General features: G+C 36.9%; 2 protein-coding genes across 4 annotated transcripts in view; both read left to right on the forward strand.

Moving 5' to 3' along the window:
- The window catches only part of LOC127846695 (NLR family CARD domain-containing protein 4-like), a 755,110-nt gene that overhangs the window by 336,364 nt on the left and 396,376 nt on the right, over window positions 1–22,370 (forward strand). The gene's annotated exons all lie outside the window — the stretch shown is intronic.
- On the forward strand, window positions 9,750–17,934 carry LOC127846710 (uncharacterized). The gene is made up of 2 exons (XM_052378211.1): window positions 9,750–9,970; window positions 16,750–17,934. The coding sequence occupies exons 1-2, from the start codon at window positions 9,961–9,963 to the stop codon at window positions 17,667–17,669; spliced, it is 930 nt and encodes a 309-aa protein (XP_052234171.1). The 5' UTR covers window positions 9,750–9,960; the 3' UTR covers window positions 17,670–17,934.

A 22,370-nucleotide genomic window follows, 5' to 3' on the forward strand; every position in this document is an offset into this window, starting at 1 on the left:
GCAAAACATGGCTGCCAGGGGCAGGGCATTTCTCTTTATATGGCTATAATAAAACCTTGTAAAAGTCACAGTTATAGCGCAATGTTCATGAAACTTGGTCAGAACATTTGTTCTAATGATATCTTTGGCTGCAAAGAAAAAATCAGTTTCTGTGTATCTCAGGTGAGCGACTTTCGGCCTTTCATGCCCTCTTGTTTTCGAATGCCACGATAACGGGGTCATCAATATGAACCTATATTGCCAAAAATACGAAATGTTAGTCTTAACCCATGATTACTCATAAAAATACGACCCCGTCCCCTCCTCGCAAAAAAAAATCATTGAACATGTCGCATGTGTAAATGATGATACTTATTAGGTTATTCTAAACGCTGTTATCTGTAGTTTCTATATTTGCAAAAAGATTCATTTTAACATAATACAATATTTTTTAAATCATTTTTTTTAAGTATTTATCTTTTATTATTATTACTGGAAATGAATACTATTATAAGCGGTCTGTTCAGCTCTTTGAATGCTATTTTTGCAAAAAAAGCGTATACTTACTATGAGCCTCGTTCTGGGAAAACAGGGCTTAAAGCAAGTGCGGGAAGTGACGTCCCAGATTAGCCTGTGCATTCCGCACAAGCTTATCGGGGTCGGCACTTTCCGCTTTCATGGTGTGTCCCGTTTACAGGAAGTATCTACAAGCGGAAATCCGATAGAGGCGGAAAGTTTTGTCCTTGATTAACATGTGCGGACTACACAGGCTAATGTGCGGACTACACAGGCTAATGTGCGGACAACACAGGCTTATGTGCGGACTACACAGGCTAATGTGCGGACTACACAGGTTAATGTGCGGACTACACAGGCTAATGTGCGGACTACACAGGCTAATCTGGGACGAAACTGCGCACATGTTTTTCCCAGCACGATTCTCAAATATCAGAGTAAAACTCGCCGCCACGACGTTCATTAGCGCACGTGATTATTGCAGCTTATTGGTGAGCTCTTGTTATAACTAAATCAAAGGGCGACCGTTTGTGTTAACGTATTTGCGAAAAAAAAATGAGTTGATGAGATCGGACTAAATTGTTTGCTTGTGGTGATTGCCTGAAAAAACTGTGCTATAAAACAGAGATAAGTATAACCCTTTCAGTGCGGGAACCGAATTTTAAAGGCCTTTGCAAACAGTTTGGATCCAGATGAGACGCCACAGAACGTGGCGTCTCATCAGGATCCAAACTGTTTGCTATTCTGATAGTATTCTTTGAAAAAAATAGAAGAAAATGCTAATTTTAGAAATTCTGCAGACGACATTTTAGCAGACGACAAATTTCCCAGCATGCAAAGGAATAAGAAGGTCCATTTATCGAAGTGATCATTCATGTATATAAATACGTGTATGTCATGGACCGTTTATACAACGAACCTTTGTTGACGATCATACGAATGGTCCAGGATTTTATTTCAATTCACGCGGTTATCGGTTGCTTATACAAAAAATTAGTGGTCGAACTTATTTTAAGGTAATAATATCGTATCTGTGTTTATTGTTGTCAGTTATTGAAATAATTTATGATTTTACCCCCACCTTCGTCTACTTATAAAGAGCTCTTTGTGTAAAATAGATTTATTAACTTTTCCAAAGGTCCCACCAAGCTATTGAAGTAATTTTTGCCGCACTCTCGGAAAACCTGGGGGCCGTTTCATAAACGATCGTACGACAATCTTTACTTACGAGAAAATTTTGAAATTTTAATAAGTAGACGAACTAGCTCGCTATGCTCGTCAAATATATACGGCGCTTGATATCTCAGTGATCGAGGGGTAAATGTCTGCTCAAGATATCATTAACATCAGACTATAAACAAATTCTTTAACATTTTCATTTTTTTCGTTAAAATGAAGTTTCTTTTTAACGAAGATCCAATTTTTATGCGGAAAGTGTCGTCCCTGATTAGCCTGTGCGGACTACACAGCGTAGTTCATGAAATATCTTCCTCCGTGCTTGGATGTGACTTGTACCGCCGAGCATAGATAATTAAATTCCTGTCGTGAATGCAAATCACATTTGATGCCTTTGCAAACAGTTTTGATCCAGATGAGACGCCACAGAACGTGGCGTCTCATCAGGATCCAAACTGTTTGCTATTCTGATAATATTCTTTGAAAAAAATCGAAGAAAATGCTAATTTTAGAAATTGAGCAGACGACATTTTAGCAGACGACAAATTTCCCAGCATGCAATTCCTGTCGTGAGTGCAAATCACAGTATTATGATTTAGATGAAAATAAAAAACAAGAAATCCATTAATAAGATCAGGAAGATTTTAACCAATCGGCATTACGTCTTTTAAAATAAAAAGACACAAGAAACCACAAGAAATATGGGTTGATTTTTTTTTCCAGCATATTTAACAGTGAGTCACACATGCAAAATAGGATTGGCATAACTTAACATAAATATGCACATGTTAAATCATTGTTTTTGCAATGGGAATGCCAAGGTTGTTTTTTTAATGAACCTAAATCATACATAAATTCGTTAAATGCTGAGAAAAACATGTTACAGTTTCTAATTTTAAAAGTAATTGACGTTCTATTTAACATTGGTGTGAACAATAAAAGAATAAATACGATTTGACTTCCACATACTATATATGTGCTTGTATATAAACAAGCAATTCACAAACTAAAATGAGATCACCAACACAAAAGTTTACAAAACACTGGTACTCACTATGGCAAAATTATTCTTATATCATTTAAAAATGTTATTTATTTTCGAGCTATCGTTGTATATTAGCCAATTAACAACTCTGTCGTTCTGTTGCGTGGCTTGAATTACCGCGCACATAAATACCAAATCGTTTTTATTCACCAATAAACAACGACAAAACCATTTTTATAACACATACTTGTTATTGACATGGTTAAATTGCCCAATATCAAAGGCAAAGGTGTCAACAAATAACCATAAAAACAGTGTACACCTTTACTGCAGCGGTCCCCGGAAATACCACACGGTGATTGTGAAAAAAGGTCAAACAACGCATATTAACCCATTTATGCCTAGTGGACTATCCCGTTGTTCTAAATTGGATCAATTAATTTCCAAAATGAGGGATGTCTAGTATATTTATTTCTATATTTCGAATATTTCTTACAGAAATTCCTGTAAGCAAATAGCGCAGACCCAGATGAGACGCCGCATCATGCGGCGTCTCATCTGGGTCTACGCTGTTTGCCATGGCCTTTTTTCTAGACGCTAGGCATAGATTGGTTAACCCAAAATCGTGATTTCCGTGAAAAGTTTAATTAATATTTTTAGTGTTTGCATGTTTTCAAAATTAATCAGCCCGCAACGAAAACGGCCGCCATTTTGGAAACGTGTTATAATGCATCGTTTCAAAAACGAAAATTTCACTAAAACCAATCATGTCAAACACCAGAACACTTAATAAAAGGCATATGCTGTTGCAGTAAACAACGAAGAAAATTTAACTGTTTATTAGCGGAATGAACTATTTTGGAGGACTCCTTTTTAATACCGTTTTGGTAGATATTTTGATAGATTAACCCATAAACAACTTCAGGCGGGTGGACTGGCGGCCTTAAAGAAAAAAAAATCATGCGAACACGCATGCGCAAAACGTTGTTAACAAGTGTTATTTTTGGGGACCGCCAAAATACAAACTTTCCAAAACACGTACCAACACAAATATCCGAACACAATGAACGCCAATCACACCCATCTTAGCACACGAAAAGGCAATAACAATTATCTAAACAGAATATAAAAAAGAAAATAAGTCATTTGACAACAAATCTGGTAGACAGCAAAGTCTGATAAGCACTGACGTCATTATATTGTTGACACACTTTACAGCGGTCTTAAAGAGGGTCCTCGTTCACTATATTCCAGTAAACTGAGTGTGGTCTAATGCTTTTGCACATCCAATGCCGTGAAACGGACAGAGGTCTAAGGCCTTGGCATGCCCCTATCCGGCAAGCAGTTGCACGACGCCTGTACAAAGACTGTTCCCACAGAACACAGCCGTCTTACAGTCCAGCCGCCTTGTAAATGCTGCTCGTACATCTGGCGATGGCGATCTACTGCAGTCTTGTCGCATGGTCTCTCGATTTTGGTCGATGCTGAGTCTGCACGGCTGGATAACACGGTGTTTTGAATCGCTTCTTTGTTCTGTACGTCAGGAGTGGGTTCAACGGACGTTAGCGCATTTAGAATAAGACCGTTCCCGGTGGTACCAGGTTTGATTTTAGTCTGATCTTTGATGCCCGGCCCACCAAAAGCGTTTGGGTCATAAACGGAATCCATGCACGTATCACCACACGTCACGTTGGCGTCTTTTTCATTATCAACGCATCCCCGCGACAGGTCATAGTTTTGGCCTCTGGGGCAACACATCGGGATTGATTTGCCACCGTTACATTCCCAATACCCTCTGCAGTTCGCCTGGTCCTTTCTCTGCCGGCCGTCAGTGATTCCATGACACAAGTCATGTCGGCAAACCGTGTCGGTAGCCAGAATGCACGTGAGCAGTTTGATGTTCCAGTAGGTACTATACGCACAGTCCCTTTCAACGCCAAAGAGCTGACCTCGGGTATCTGTCAGGCACTGAATGTATTTGCCACAGTCGCTGGGGTGTTCGTTATACCCCGACCTCTCTTTCATTGCGAACTCGTCGCAAAGGCTTTCGAACATCTGGCCGTTGATCAAGATGGACGACACCAGGAACAGTATACAGCGTATTGTCCACATTTCCAAGAATTTATAGCAAAACAGTTTTGATATTATTCCCCCAAAATCACGATATATTTATTTTTGTAAACCCGGTATTCAACTATCCAGTGACCGTTAGGTATTACATGAGATAAACCAACATGAAAGCACAATTATATACTAAACGGTCTGCACCAACCATAAGTTCAGCCGATTGTAAATCATAAATGATATATATGTCTCCAATTAACAACCCACGCTGCTATCATAAATTATTATATATTTATTAATTATTTAAATTTAGAATCGTTAATACATGGGCTTATGTTCTTTTTGGCGTTAAAATTTATGTGTTGGTACTTGCAATTCGTCATCATTTAATCTTTAGAACAAGTCATAATTAATATAAATGACACATTAATATGCCAATGTGGCGCTAACAAAAATTCTAATTGCTGTAGCATTTTAATGACATTTACGCAACTATCAATTGTAAAAATTGATTTGATTTATTTTCCAACATAACAAATGACTTCGCATAGGAAAAAACTGTTCCCTCGGCACGTTGAAAGAAAAAGCTTCAATGTTTGAAATATTAATACTCCGCGATCTGAGAAAACGGGGCTTAATGCATCGCGTTAACCCATGTATGCCCAGTGGTCTCTCAAATCCTTCTAAATTGGATCAATTTATTTCCAAAATAAGGGATGTCTAGTATACTTATTTCTATATTTAGAATACTTCTTCTAGAAATTCCTTTAAGCAAACAGCGCAGACCCTGATGAGACGCCGAATCATGCGGCGTCTCATCTGTGTATACGCTGTTTGCCAATGCCTTTTTTCTAGACGCTAGGCATAAATGGGTTAAGTGTTATCCAAGATTAGCCTGTGCAGTCCGCCGTGACCGAACTCTCCACCTAGACGGGATTATTGTTTTAGAAGGACTTTCTTTAACCGAGAAATGCCGTAAAGCGGAAAGTGTAGTCCCTGATAGTACCGGGATTTAAAAATCTGAGACGACACTCTTGGCACGTGCATTAGGCCCTGTTCTTCCAGAATGCAGCTCATTTGTATTAATACAAAATTGTTATCGTTTATTGCATATATACGGAATATTACGCTAGTCAATTGTTCCGTATGTTTGTATCAGGCGAGTGGCTTGTGTGATGACGTATCTCACGAGAGGCGGAGCCTCGAGTGTGATACAAAATAGCGCAAGCCACGAGACTTATACAAACGCTTGTTACAATTGACTTGCGTAATATTACTTTTATTACATACAACTTTGAATCATTTAAGTTAAAACAATTAGTTTAAGCGTTCATAACTAACCAAGAATGCTCTTATAATTTTCTGCATTCAAAGTGACGTCATTAAAAGTAGTCCGGCCAGTATGGTAATGCGGAATTGGAAAAATAGCTAGTAGCATAATACGGGAATTATTTCCGTTCAGTTGTATTTTACCGATTTATACAACTTGTATTTTTTGGGAACATAAAACAGGTATATAATAAAAAACATTATTGGCCCATAACAGTGTATCTGTCGCCTAAATGTTTAGTTTCATACAAGTATTCTTGTTAAAAATACACGTGGCAGTCTTCAACGGAGTGTTTGTCTCGAAAATAAAAAATAAATCCATCAAATGTCTAAGTACGTAATCAAACCTTAACCTTAAATGAGCTAGTTAATATACCAAATATTGAAAGATAGTCAATCAACGTCTTAAATCACGGTCTTCAATAAACATACACAATCATCAGATACCAGTCAAATCGCGTCACACATCTGCATAAAGGTTGTATCCATGCTAAGTAAATTGTATTGTTAGACTTGTTGACTTCCTCGGTTTGGTTGCTTATACAAATACCTTTTATGGAGCAGATTTTCATGTAGGTGTTATTGTTGAAAATAATGAGGTTTGAAATATCAGCTGTTCACGCACAAATTCCATTCAGTGAAAATATTTGCATAAAATATCGATAATGGTGTTGAAATGTTATAACGACGTATGTGTCATCATAGCCGCTTAGTGACACAGTGACAAACGTTGTTGTACATTTTTCTGAGGGAAATGAATCATTACCTGAAGATTATATAAGCCGCGTCATTCGGAAAATGGTTCTTACGTCATATGCGATAGGGGCAACATGTCCGCTATAAGGTCAAGCAATGTCTTATGTCATGTGCGATAGGGAAACATGTCCGCTCTAATGTCACTCTAGGTTTTTCGGTCTCATTAGTGGTCAATGTTAACCCTTTGCATGCTTGGAAATTTGTCGTCTGCTAAAATGTCGTCTGCTGAATTTCTAAAGTTAGCATTTTCTTCAATTTTTTTCAAAGAATATTATCAGAATAGCAAACAGTTTGGATCCTGATGAGACGCCACGTTCTGTGGCGTCTCATCTTGATCCAAACTGTTTGCAAAGGCCTTCAAAATTCGGTCCCCGCACTGAAAGGGTTAACTCCCGACCTTACTGGCCGCATATGACATTAGACCCATTTTCGCATGATGCGGCTCACATATAATGTATACCTTCACAGTATAACTCACGTTTATCTTTTCTTACTGGGCATGTTGCCGTAATGAGATTTTAAATTAACCCATTTATGCCCAGTGGACTCTCCCATCCTTCTAAATTGGATCAATTTATTTCCAAAATTAGGGGTGTCAAGTATTTTTATTTCTATATTTAAAATATTTCATAAAGAAATTCATTTCAGCAAACAGCGCAAACCCAGATGAGACGCCGCATTATGCGGCGTCTCATCTGGGTCTACGCTGTTTGCAATGTCCTTTTTTCAGGACGCTAGGCATGAATGGGTTAATACTTTTATATAAATACTTGATAATCTTAAAAGTATTCATTAGCATACGTGATGGAATAAATGTGCTAACAATGTACATATATAATATCGTTACTTTGACATGTGACCCAATCGACTATTTGTTGTACCCACATTTTATCATTAAATTAAACTCGCAAAATTGTTCAGAGATAAGCTATAATTGCAAAACTATAACTATAACTTTTTAATATATATTATTAAAGAATTTTTGGTAGTGTGAATGTGGACTTCATTATACTGTTATTGATCGTAGGTTTGGTTTTGCTTGTGTATGCGTAACCATGTATTTTTGTTTATGTTTTATTTACAACGACAAGCTTTTACTGATTTAGATTAATAGACGTGCTGTTCTGCTACGTTCAAGTTGCGTTAAATTCGGATTTGTTTTAGTTTTGATCCGTTCAGGTTGTTTTCGGACCCATTATTGTCCGTTCCGTTTAATTCTGTTCTCTTTTAAGCCTATACATGTTTTTCGTAGCAATTTTGTTTCGGGCTATGTCATTTTAGTTTAAACCTATTTATTTTAGCTCGATTGCGTCGAAAGCCTAAGGCTTATATAAACGCTCTCGAGTCCGTTTCCTGGGCCTAGAACCAGTACTTAGTGTCTTTGGGGGAGATCAAAAGAACGCTCCCACGGTGGGGATCAAACTCGTGATCTCCCGGTCGCAAGGCGGACACCATATCCATTATGTCATTTTAAAGCAGTATTATATTGTTCCAGTAACAAAATAATTTTGCAAATGCGTTTTACCGCTTCGATGTTATTATATCATCCCTGTGAAGGTTATTTACCATTTTTCTAAATAAATTACAATTTACAACGATGTATTTTTAATAATGATTATACCCTTTCTATTCAATAAGCAAACCATATGGACGCTTTGAACGTCTCAACTGGTTAAAGTTCATTGCAAAATTGATAGAAAATTCGTTACTGAACAAAATATTTCAGGTGAACATATAATATCAACGTGTTAATGATCAGGGTTAAGCCATAGTTAGTGGAGCTTCGGTGTAAATACGAGTAGTATTGCTTGCGAAAAGTGTACTCCATACAGGCGAGGACACAACTTCATTTAGGCTGTAGCCATGGTGCACACAATGCGCAGGTGGCCATTTTGCCCAAAATGCGAAGACGACCTTTTTGCCCATAATGCAAATGGAAAACAACAAACAAACAAACAGAGCAATCGACAAAGCAGTAAGTAGTTTTTGAAAAGATGACATGAACAAATGAGTTTCGTTCTGATAAAACTGGGCTTAAAGCCACACACCTTGAAATGAAGTACATGTTAATCAATACATATAAATGCAATTTGAAAGCGTTCACAATTGCCATTAAATCTATAGCCTAATTAGCATGTAATTTATTTTATGTTTTTATTTTAAAACCGGAAGTAGGATTTCTATACGTATACGTACATTTCGACAAACGCGACTATTTTTAAGTTTTAATGCGCAAAAAGACGGATTTCTACCTTGTTACCACCAGATATATTCTAACTGGCATAGATAAAATAGGTTTCTTATTTATACTTAAATTTATTATGCCATGTATTTCATTTCAAGATGTGTGGCTTTTATGCATGTGCGTAAAGTGTCGTTCCAGATTAGCATGTTCAGTCCGCACAGGCTAATCAGGGACGACAATTTCCGCTTGTATGGCATTTTTCGTTGAAAGGAGGTCTTTACTAACCGAAAATCAACTGTGCAGACTGCACAGGCTAATCTCGGATGACACCTTACTCGTATTTATTTAGCTCCGGGTTTTGAGAAAACTGGGCATAATGCATGTGCTAAAAGTGTCGTCCCAAATTAGCGTGTGCAGTCGCACAGGCTAATCAGGGACGACTCTTTCCGCTTTTATGACATTTTTCGTTAAAATGAAGTCTCTTCTTAGCAAAACTCCTGCGGACTGCACAGGCTAATCTGGGACGACACTTTACGCACATGCATTATGCCCAGTTTTCTCAGAACGCGACTAATTTGTTTAAAAGCAAGGTGTTATTGTTTCGTCGACCCGTAGTAAAAATCCGTGTAACTCGTAGTGTCATCGATCTTAATTTAATTTAATGAGCGTGTTAAAAATCAGATTTAATCGGGTATACGCAAACCACGGGTAGTAATGTGCTTATCACTGTATTTACCTGATCGCATTGTGTGTGTATTATTAGAAATCTTCAACTTTGACGACTATTAAAGACTGATCGCATTGAGTAATAATAATACCATGAATAAATATACCTTGTCCAACTTCAGGAGATCCGCCGCATCTAAAGAACCATGGAAAGTTGTGTGACAACGTTTGTGGATTTAGCTATGGAGATATACATTGTGTATTTATAATTCATGGATATAACGGGCAAAATTAAGGTCTAACTATGTCTTCAGGTAAGTTAAACTACTTAGTATTACCTTGTTCGTAAACACACTAAACAGTGGAGGTAAAATAGAGGGTTGTGTTTAGATTACACGAAGTCGAAATTTAAAAAAATCAATTACAAGCCTGTTATTTCACTAAATTGTTACCGTGAAGCGACCGGGAGGGCACGGGTTCAATCCCCACTGCGGGGGCGTTCTTTTAATCTCACCAAAGACATCGCGCATTGGTTCTACCCAGGAAACGGACTCGATAGTTTTAATAAGCCTTAGGCTTTTGATGTAATCGAGTTTAAATAAATAGATTTATAATTGAGCAGCGTTCTGAGAAAACTGGGCGTAATGCATGTGCGTAAAGTTTCGTTCCAGATTAGCCTGTGCAGTCCGCACAGGCTAATCAGGGACGACACTTTCCGCTTTTATGGTATTTTTCGTTTAAAGGAAGTCTCTTCTACACGAAAATCCAGTTCAGGCGGAAAGTGTGGACTGCACAGGCTAATCTGGAACGACACTTAACGCACATGCATTATGCCCAGTTTTATCAGAACGCTTCTCAAATAAATAGATTAATATAAACTTAATTCAATTATTACATATATATTAATGAAAAAAAAACATCTGTATGAACACATTTTTGGATTTTTGGATCTATGGTGTTCGTATGCACGAATTCTTTACTTTACAATAATTATATATAGATATGTGAATCACATACCAAGTGTTATAATATGCAATAATTTATTATCCAGAGGTCTTTATTTACAAAATAAAAGTATGTTCTATTCTGCTATAGTATAATTTATAAGCTAATCAATGTCTTATTCACTTTATCTGGAATGTATTATGGCCCACATGGCAAAATATTTTACAATAATTATATATATATATATATATATATATATATATATATATATATATATATATATATATATATATATATGACAGAAAACTCACATACCAAGTGTTATAATATGCAATATATTATGATTCAGAGGGCTTTATTTGAAAATAAAAGTATGTTCTATTCTGCTATAGTATAATTTAGAACCAAATCACTGTATAAGAAACTTAAGCGAAAAAAAAACGCAAACACAATAGATTCAATAGGAACATATTTGAAAATAAAATGCACGTTTTTACATGTGACCTCGTGCATTTATTACAAACGTACATAAACTAGTTCAAACGATCAATTTGAATCGGAATCTGTTGAAACCATTGGGAATAGTAACATAACGCTCTCTGCACATTGTCTAGAAGACAAAAGGGACCGGTCTCGCCACTTGGTTGGTTTCCAACTTTAAGTAAGGTCGTGAACTAGTCCTCCTAGCTGAAATTGGAAATGTTTGATCATGAAATGCTTTAGCAAAGTTTACGTTTAATATTACTAGTGTGCGATCATCTGAACTAATTATGTTTGTGAAATAAAACATGCAAACATGTCATTATTTGTTGAGGGAAAAACACTACCTAACTACGAATAAATTAAAGAGCTTTTTACCATTGACCATAATATTTATGTGTTATTAACTTATTAATTTGAAAACATACGCATATTCAATGAACCCCTGTTGAAGGAATTTAGTGTGTGTAACCTAGAGAGTAGTTACAAGCCCTTATGTTACTAGTTACAAGCCCTTATGTTACTAGTTCTGGCATTTCTAAATAACATATTTACAAATAGATAAAAAAAAATCCTGTAACGCAGTATTTATTGGTTTGAAAGAGTTAATCGTCAAGAACACAACCGAAACATACTGAATTTTATACATTTGAGGAGTGTTCTTATATGTCTCAAATTGCTTAATGGATAGGGGTCCAGAACTTGGGTTGTTTATATTTTTGCATAATTGATATTTGCTGTTGTTGTTTGTTTCATAAATACCAGTAATTTCATCTGAACGTTTCAAAGTTGTTATCAAATTACGACCGTATAGGAACGTATGGGATGTGTTTGCTTCCCATGGAAAATATTCGCATTTTGAATAGCGTCAGTCAACATAAAAGATGAATTTGCAATCAAATGATTTATACTTTCAAGGCCACGGGCTAATCAGAAACGACACTGTCCGCTTTTATGGAATTTTTCGTTTAAATCCAGGATAGGCGAAAAATGTCGCCCATGATAAGCCAGTGGTAGCTGCAAATGCTAATCTGGGACGACGCTTTTGCAAATGCATGAAGCCCGGTTTTTCCAGAGTGAGATTTAAATAAAAGCTTATTTTCCGTAGTATACATAGAATAGAAACAATACAAATACTATACATAGTTAAGGCAAACATAGTATGCAAAGATTTTTCAAACAGGTATAAAAATTTAATCAATATATTACGGTCGACCTGAACGAGTTTCGTCAAAGACAGAGCAGGTATTAAACCGACGCCTTGTTAATCGGCCCGTGTAAATGGCTTTATCGAAGTTTGCTTTGATCCTACTGAGACCGTGTCATGTCGATAAGTTCAGTGGACAAATACAATAGTGTTATATAACTTATCTTGTTGTAACGTCTGTTTTTCACAAGGTCAGTTGATTGATATAGTTATACTCATACGTATAGAACGCTAAACTGCCTTTTTTAAAAGGAACTGACATCTTTGGTTTTTTGGCATTAAATTGAGTCAATTCGGCATTTTATGAGTCAATAGACACTAGGAGCCGCGTTCTGAGAAAACTGGGCTTAATGTTTGTGCGTAAAGTGTCGTCCCAGATTAGCCTGTGCACAGTCCGCACAGGCTAATCAGGGAAGGCACTTTCCGCTTTTTATGGTATTTTTAGTTTCAAGGAAGTCCCTCCTTACTGAAAATCAAGTTTAGGCGGAAAGTGTCGTCCCTGATAAGCCTGTGCGGCCTGCACATGCTAATCTGGGATGACACTTTACGCACATGCATGACGTCCAGTTTTCTCAGAACGCGACTCTATGTTCAGTCATATTTACTCTACGTTGAGTTTTTATTCTGTTGAGTCAACCCATTTATGCCTAGTGGACTCTCCCATCCTTCTAAATTGGATCAATATATTTCCAAAATTAGGGATCTCAAGTATATTTATTTCTGTATATAGAATGCTTTTTTACAGAAATTCCTTCAAGCAAACAGAGCAGACCCTGATGAGACGCCGCATCATGCGGCGTCTCATCTGGGTCTGCGCTGTTTGCCAATACCTTTTTTCTAGACGCTAGGCATAAATGGGTTAAGGTTTAGTGAAGTTACCAATATGTTGCGTCAAACTTGCAAAATGCATTGTGAGTTGGACATTTGTTGGGTCAAAATCCGGATCCGGAAAGATACGTCGAAGATACCAATTCTGGCTTTTTCTCGACGGTAGGCGACTTTCGAGTCCATTTCCTGGTTAGAACCAGCACTCGGTGTCTTTTGAGAAGATCATCATCATCATCATCATCATCGTCATTACCACCACCACCATCATCATCATCATCATCCAAACATTACTACCAAGAACAACCGCACTATCAATCAACGCCTTTTGTTCAAAAAGTTTAAACCAAACCAAGTGCAAATTTATGTCTGAAATTATATTAAAAAGCTAAATGACTGATTTTTATCTTAAGTTAGTTTAAACAAGATTGTGTATTGTAATACAAACATGGGTATAATTGACCTTTATAAAGGCTTAAACTTTTCCAAATTACTTTTAGTTCTTGAAAGGCGATCAAACCTTTTATTATTATTATTACAAGCAATCTTATGCGACAATAGCGTCGATCGAACATTTTTTGTCAATCAAAAATATTTTATAGTATGGCATAAGTATGAACTTTTGAACACTCCTTTTAGGCAATCGCTGTCAAAATGTTTAGTTCAGACATGTATACTTAACACCTATGTGAGCGTAAATAATCCAATACAACATTTAGCCACGCGGAGGTCATTATTGTGACGATTAACCGGTGCCTCCCCCCCCCCCTTTGACGCCAAATGTTTTTCGTGTAGAAAGTTGTAACCATGAACAATAGGAAAGATTGGACCCTGGGGCGTGGTCTGTTTTGACCACAGTGGCATTATTTTAACAAAAGGTTTAGATAACCATTACACAATGTTACTTGCACAATATGTATATATAAAAATAAGTTGACACCCGGGTGTGGAAAACTGTAACCCCAAGGTCATGATTAAATGAAATTAAAAAGAGGGCAAATATAAAATGTTACATAACATAATGACACATTTCGACTTTGTAGTTTCAGATTCAGAGATGTATATTTTGCTTACACAGTCTTTGGTAATTATAAAACTGTTAAACAATTCTGCTGTGAAAATGGAGCATTACTTTTGTCATTTTTAGGAAAGGACGATTAAAACGCACATGCATAACTTCATATCATTATGAACAATGGAAGACGGTGTGTATGTTCTTCATTGGAAAGTTGTTAAACCTCCAAACAAATGTGTGTTAACAGACAGACAGACAAACGGCAGACGGACGGACGGACAGATAGACAGACAGACCGACAGACGGAATGAACGTCGTCCATGGTGAGTCCAATATATCTCCCTTACCTTTTATAGGGAGGGTTTATGACAAAGGAACGCGAAGAAAATTTAAGTCACTCAATTATCTACAATTCTTAAGTTGTTGCTTATACAAGAAAGTAGATGATAGCGTATTGGCAGATATATAAAGTTATAATAGAGATATTAATTTCTTTTTGAGAGAATGTACGTATATTTTTGTGAATGTATGTTTTCGTTCAGATATTTATTCGACATAAATCAAGAATTATTTTGGCAGCTTTTTAGGTTAAAAGTTAAAATATTTAACTCACGATGCCTTTAATTTACGATATTCAGTTCGAGATCAAAGCGATATCTCAGTTCATATCAGTAACAATTCGTACTTGTTGGCTGCTGACACGTGAATAATTGATCAATCCTTTGTTTCCCTTGAGTCTGATTTAGTCGGTGTTGGTCATGCAGTATAAATTGAGTCTCGTTCTGATAAAACTGGGCATAATGCATGTGCAGTCCGCACAGGCTAATCAGGGACGACACTTTCCGAATCAATTGGATTTTTGATAAGAGACTTCATTTAAAAGAAAAATGTCATAAAAGCGGAAAATGTCGTCCCTGATAAGCCTGTACGGATTACACAGGCTAATCTTGGACGACACTTTACGCACATGCAGTATGCCTATTTTTCTCGGAACAAGACTCAAATGGAGTCTTGCTTTGGGAAAACAGGGCTCAATACAAGTGACTAAAGTGTCGTCCCATAATAGTCTGTGCAGCCCTCACAGGCTCATCAGGGACGACATTTTCTGTTTTGTTTTTGCTAAGGAGAGACTTCTACCAAACAAAAAATACAATAAAAGCGGAAAGTGCAGCCTCTAATAAGCCTTTGCTTCTTGCACAGGCTAATCTGGAACGACACTTTACGCACAGGCTAATCTAGAACGACACTTTACGCACAGGCTAATCTAGAACGACACTTTACGCACAGGCTAATCTAGAACGACACTTTACGCACAGGCATTAAATCTCGTTTTCACAGAGTTTGTGTTTCATGTGTGTTTGTTCTTTCTGTTATTTAGAATTTCACCGTTTTTAACAGTATGTCAAAAAATCATTGCGTTCAAATATGGAACTCATACTTTTATACATGGACAAGATCCTTACATCTGACCTCCAAAATATAAGAGAAAATTTTCTAAGGCTCGTGTGTGCACGAGAGCAACAACGTCTGCTGAATTATCGAGTTTTTCTTGTTTCCCTCCGCCTTTTCACGCGAATCTTCGCCGTCGTCATCATATTCGTAAACATCGCTAGAAAAAGCATCGTTAATACCAGTACTTCATATTGATCCGTTGCGGAAAACGTTGACGTATTTCCATATTTTGAATGCAAGACGTTTTTACAATTAATTGTGTTTGGAATGTGCGGCGTCATCAGTTAAAATCATCAAGTTATCCCCCCCCCTGACTCTTGTAAACTTCTTTAATACACTGTTCTACATATAACCTTCTAAATTGCAGCCTATGTTTATTATGATTATAGGTCGATAATATGCGTTATTTATTGATTGATAATGTCTTTTGTTCAGTTTAAAATTTGTTACACATGATTTTTACAAACCTGACAAAGTAATTCTCTTAGCAAAGTTTAAAAAAATACAAAATTGCAACTAGCATGAATTTGTTCATTAACCCTTTCAGCGCGGGAACCAAATTTTGAAGGACTTTGCAAACAGTTGGATCCAGATGAGACGCCACAGAACGTGGCGTCTCATCAGGATCCAAACTGTTTGCTATTTTGATAGTATTCTTTGATAAAAATGAAGAAAATGCTAATTTTAGAATTCAGCAGACGATATTTTAGCAGACGACAAATTTCCCAGCATGCAAAGGGTTAAAATATGGTCTGGGAAAACAGGGCTTAATGCATGTGCGAAAAGTGTTGCTTCAGATTATCCAATGCAATCCGCACATGCTCATCCATTCGGTACCCCTCGCAGATTATCATAATCGTACTTATCCGATGTTTGACGGAAAGGGCCGAGAATGTGCGATTGATGCTTATCAGAGACGACCCTTTCCGCCTAAATAGGATATTCTTTTAAAAGAGACTTCTTTCAAACGTAAAATACCATAAAAGCGGAAAGTGTCGTCCCTAATTAACCGGTTTGGACTGCACAAGCTAATCTTGGACGACACTTGACTCACACGCATTAAGCCCAGTTTTCCAAGAATGAGGCATTGCATTTGCATTAACAATACGATCGCCGATATTGGTGCCGTGACCAGAATAATTTTTATTTATTTATTTTATTGATTTCAGAAGACACAAGCAGTGGAGGAGTATTCAGTGACACGAACAATTCGGGAGTCAAGACCTTAGTGATGGTCTTCATCATCCTGGGCATCATCGCCTTCTCTCTGGGGCTGGCCAAGATCTGTCAGTACTGTCGCAAGAAGAATTACCTCCCGGAAGACGACGAGAGCGTGATAAGCGAGCACACGAGGGACATCATAAAATCGCGCTTGGCGGTGTTGCATTATAAGAAACGGGAGATGCGACGGGAAAAGCGTGCTAACACTATTCGGGGTGTTGCGAGCTGGTTAACGTTCGCGAGGAAAAAGAAAAAACAAGATGATGATGATGATGAAGGCGATGATGAAGATCATCGTGTGGCCACTCAAATTCCCATCGAAAATGTGCAATCTTTGGCTAAGTTGGAAAACGGAAGCGTTGGTAAGGACGCTGGAAAGGCAAACGGTAATGATGACGATGAGAAAGATGGTGCGATTTCTAGCACGGCTAGATTACCGATTTTTACGCATTCAGTAAGTGCTACTAAGCTCCCAGATGCGACAGCAAAGAAGACAAGTGAAACTAAAGACATTCCCGTGCAACGAGGTAGGCCAGTTTCTAGCAGGTCGCGTGTAATGCCGAACGTAACTATGACGTCAGTTGACGCAAAAAGTAAACCTAAATTGAATGTGAAATCGGTGCATTTTGAGGATGACGGTGGTGATAAACTAGCAGTACCAAGCAATACAAACTCTAAATCAGCAAAAGGTGTTACGAATATACCAAAAACTCATAGTACAGAACAAACAAACTCGCAAGCGGTTTCAATCGATGTGAACGGTGGTCATACGAATCATGGTTTCAATTCAGACGTTCCAACAAATTCTGCAATAAAAGGCAAAGTGGACGATTTAACAGTTCCTGTGATTATCGAAACTAAAACATGAAAAGCCACAAATTGCGTTTGATCGAAACATATTTTTCGGCCATTGTGAAAATGGTGTGTTGTTTATTTTGCGGAGTTTCGATGCCTTGGTACCCGTGTCTTTCGAAAAATATCTGAGTGTGTTTGAGAAAGGCTGGAGACATTGGTGCTCAACGATAGAGCCTCGTTTCGTGACAACTGGTCGTAATGCATGTGCAAAAACGTTATCCCAGATTAGCCTGTGTAGTCCTTTATTAAATTTCCCGTTAAATGGCGGTCTCTTCAAAAACAAGTCCAGTTTAGGTGGAGAGAGTTGCCCTGATTAGCCTGTGCGGAATTAAAAGGCAGATCTAGGATGACATTTTACGCACATGAATTATCCCAGTGTTCCCAGAACGAGACCCGATGTCTTCTTACTTAACCTATATAGGCAACTAAACGTGTATCATTATGTTGTCGCTGTTATTTTCTTGAAGGAAAATACTTTCAGTTGTTTGTGTCCCTTTAACATTATTGTTAATCAGTTTAATACGTTATCATGTATCATGTATCATTTGACCACGTTGTTGCATTTCTATGCATCATAATTCCACGTCGTTGTTTATTGACTGATAAACGACGATACATCGGACATTATTTTCAAAATATCGTATTAATTAATAGTATCAACAATTGCTAATAGGACATGGAAAGTGCAAATAAACAAGACATTTTGGTGAATTAATGAAATAAATGATCGTCCTGTAATGGGGATTTCGATAATGCTACATATCGAAGCTGCCATTATTAAACGCTCGCGCTGGTACTGATGCCCCTCTGTTTCACTTGTGTGTGACCAATACAAACCAACATCATGATTGTAATGGGTATTTCGGTAACAGAATGCGAGCGGTTACCAAGATTTCCCATCGTTTTTACCTATGAACGTAATATAAATAATATGCAACATTCCTTATATGACATTTATTAATCTTTACAAAGGAAAGTTATACACAAAAAGTAGGTAGGGTCATTTTCTGAAATGAATTTATATTCTATAACAGGGCTTTCGGTAACTCAACAACCCAAATACTTTCAACCCAATTACTTCACGCCGGGTATGCGGATGTTTTGATTACGGATGGCACTTCTATAACAGAGAACATCAAGAGCCACGACTTGTGAAAGAAGAGTTCTTCAACTTTTTTTGGCATGTACGTTCTGATCATTTGGTTTTCAGACACGGAACATTGTTTGGTCGATTCATGGTATCAGGGTGCAGAATCAACGGGGTTTTCAGGGGTTTACACACGGGCTGGGCGGAATGTAATTACACCGTTAAGAACTTTATCTTTGCAAATATCTCAATTTATTGAAGTACATTTGCAAAAATCTTTAGTGCATAAACACAGTTTTTCTTGCAGTTGGGCCTATGTCTTAAGGTATAAGAATAAATCCTTGAATACTTCTGAAATCGTTGACAAAATTTCACGTTCTGTGAAGCATCAAATTTCAAAAATCTAATTTTGAACATGAACACGGGCTTATTAAATAAAGTAATTCTTATGTATTTCACATTGCCCGTCTTGTATGCAATAGTTGAAATTCTTAAGAAAAATTGTTTTAAAAAGTTATTTGAAATAAAGCACCACTTAACGTCGTGTGTAAATACATTGAAGTTAATTAAAATGGGGAAACCCCGCAAAGTCACGTGATCCTGCACCCTGGTATAGCACTTCGTATTGCGAAGACAGAAATTTGCGGAAAAAAACGTTAACATTCCATCGATAATCAGCATTCATCTGGGTATGCGCTGTTTGTCAAGGCCTTTTTCTAGACGCTAGGCATAAATGGGTTAATATTAAGTATGTCCTAATGAAGGTACTAAGGACATTTACTTATGTATTAGCTAGTATGTAATGAAACATCGCTCTGCTAAAACTGCCACTTAGAAATAAATATCAGCAGCGATGCAGGTCCGAAATTCCTCTAACTCTACGAATAGAGTGATTTAGGGTCAAGATCGCACTTCGATCTTACGTTATAATAGCGTAAAAGTAAGTGCTCCCTATAAACAGAGATCAATATAAAGGAAGTGTTCCATTCTGTTTTTAATTGTGTGGCTACGCATTAGTATCGTCTTGATGATGCGATTCTAATGAGCACCAACGACATAGAATTGTATGAATAACAAATGTGTATTTGCCTCTTAAAGAACCCTTCGCTCCCGTTATTTACTTAGAGCCTTGCTATGGTAAATTTCAACACGATCGTTTTGATCCACGTGATCCGTTGTATTTTCAGCTCTCTGAATCTCAAGTTACTCCTAAAAACAAGTCCATTATGTAGACACTTATTTACGGTCGTCACTTGAAATATATTTCTTTAGAGATAAGCATTTTAATTTTATTGAAAAATTGCAATTATAATATCAATAGTATAAATTCATAAAAATGCGACATTGGTTATATTTCATGTGTGTTTTTTGTAATTACGTTATGCACAGATTCCCAATGTCTCGCGCTTGATTATGCAGATTGATTCGTACTTCAAAATGTTTGGTAAGAATAGCCATAATACACATAAATGCATTTCAGGTAGAAGGTAAAACTCTATGATCAGAGTGCCAAATTCGGTTAACCCATTTATGCCTAGCGTCTAGAAAAAAGGCCTGGCATGATGCGGCGTCTCATCAGGGTCTACGCTGTTTGCTTAAAGAATTTCTGTAAGAAATATTCTAAATATAGAAATAAATATACTAGACATCCCTAATTTTGGAAACAAATTGATCCAATTTAGAAGGATGGGATAGTCCACTAGGCATAAATGGGTTAAAGTCTAAATTATCCGAAGAGTCCTTTATCGGGAATAAAAGTGTTTGCAACTTCATGAATACCATCTATTAAAACATGCTCTATCTCCGTGTATATGTTATTGAATACTATCAAAATTTCAGTATTTGAAGCAAAGTGATCGCTGTACAAGCTGGAACATCAAACAATTTCTTGCAATATTTCTAAGTAGATTTATGTTGTTGAAATGTTTACTGTTTCCGCACTTTATGCTGTTTTCCGACCGAATTTTCTATTTTAGGGACAAAAATCTAGCATTCTTCCACGATTGTTTTTCTTCCCAATAGAAAATGATGACCCAATTATCCACTCGACAACAGTGAAGATGTTCCTTTAACAAGAATATGCAATGAAATTCATAAATCTTCCCCATCTCTATTCAACATAATTTTTGTTAAGATAAGTTTTATTAATTTATGGAAAATTAAGCGCACATGATCAAACGTGGCGAACAAATATCGTAAACTGATCAGTAACTTATGTGAATATGATCGAATTTCGCAAAAGAAATAATTGAAAATATTACCTGGAATGCGGAAATAGTTAGATCTGTACATCGTCGACTTAGAGGGACTGAATCTTAATAACGTATCAATTAGCTGTGCGTAGAGTTATTTCATTATTTTTATTATTATTACTTATGATGATGATTATGATTGTGATTATTATCGTTATCCCACATTTACAGCGAATTCGGTTGATTAAAGCCCCGTCGATTAAATATCATCTATAATCAACGGCAGGAAATGACGTCAATATTTCGACGAAATGGCGTCATAAATCCAGCGAAATTATCCAGTCTAACTAATGTTGTTTAAACAAAAAGGTTACAAAATAAAAAGTAGGATAAATAGAATAATAGATTAGTGTTGATTATAGATCAGGTTTGTCATGCTCGGCACGAAAACGAAAAAGCACTCTCCAAGGCTCGTGCTTTTTGTTTTCTAAGCCTCGCATGATAAACCTGATCTATAATCAACACTAACCTTCTATTTACTTCTACATCATCATCATCATCATCATCATCATCATCATCATCATCATCATCATCATCATCATCATCATCATCATCATCATCATCATCATCATCATCAACCCATCATCATCATCATCATCACATCATCATCATCATCATCATCTTCATCATCATTATCATCAATCGTCATCATCATCATCATCATCATCATCATCATCATCATCATCATCATCATCATCATCATCATCATCATCATCATCATTATCATCATCATCATCATCATCATCATCATCATTATCATCATCTTCATTATCGTCGTCATCATCATCGTCATCATCATCATCATCATCATCATCATCATCATCATCATTATCATCATCTTCATTATCGTCGTCATCATCATCGTATCATCATCCTCCTCCTCCTCCTCCTCCCCCTCCTCCTCCTCCTCATCATCATCATCATCATCATCATCATCATCATCATCATTATCATCAGTATCATCATCATCATCATCATCATCACCGTCGTCTTCGTTGTCGTCGTCGTCATCACCATTATCATCATCAGCAGCAGCAACAGCATCATCATCAGCAGCAGCAGCATCATTATTATTAGTATTATTATTAATGTCATTATTATTATTGCTTTTATTATTCTTGCTATTATTATTATTATCGCTTTTATTATTATAAGTATTATTTGATTATTATCGTCATCGTCCACGTCGTCGTAATGATTGTTGTTGTTGATGGTATTGTTAAAACCACAGTCACTGTGAACAATAACAAATGCGTTTAAAGGAGTCTTGTCACGTTTTGGTCAATTGACACCATTAAAAAAAGTTGTTTCAGATTCGAAAATTTTCGTTTTAGTTATAATATTTGTGAGGAAACAGTAATGCTGAACATTTATT

The sequence above is a fragment of the Dreissena polymorpha genome, chromosome 9, assembly GCF_020536995.1.
Source record: "Dreissena polymorpha isolate Duluth1 chromosome 9, UMN_Dpol_1.0, whole genome shotgun sequence".
NCBI classification, from domain to species: domain Eukaryota; kingdom Metazoa; phylum Mollusca; class Bivalvia; order Myida; family Dreissenidae; genus Dreissena; species Dreissena polymorpha.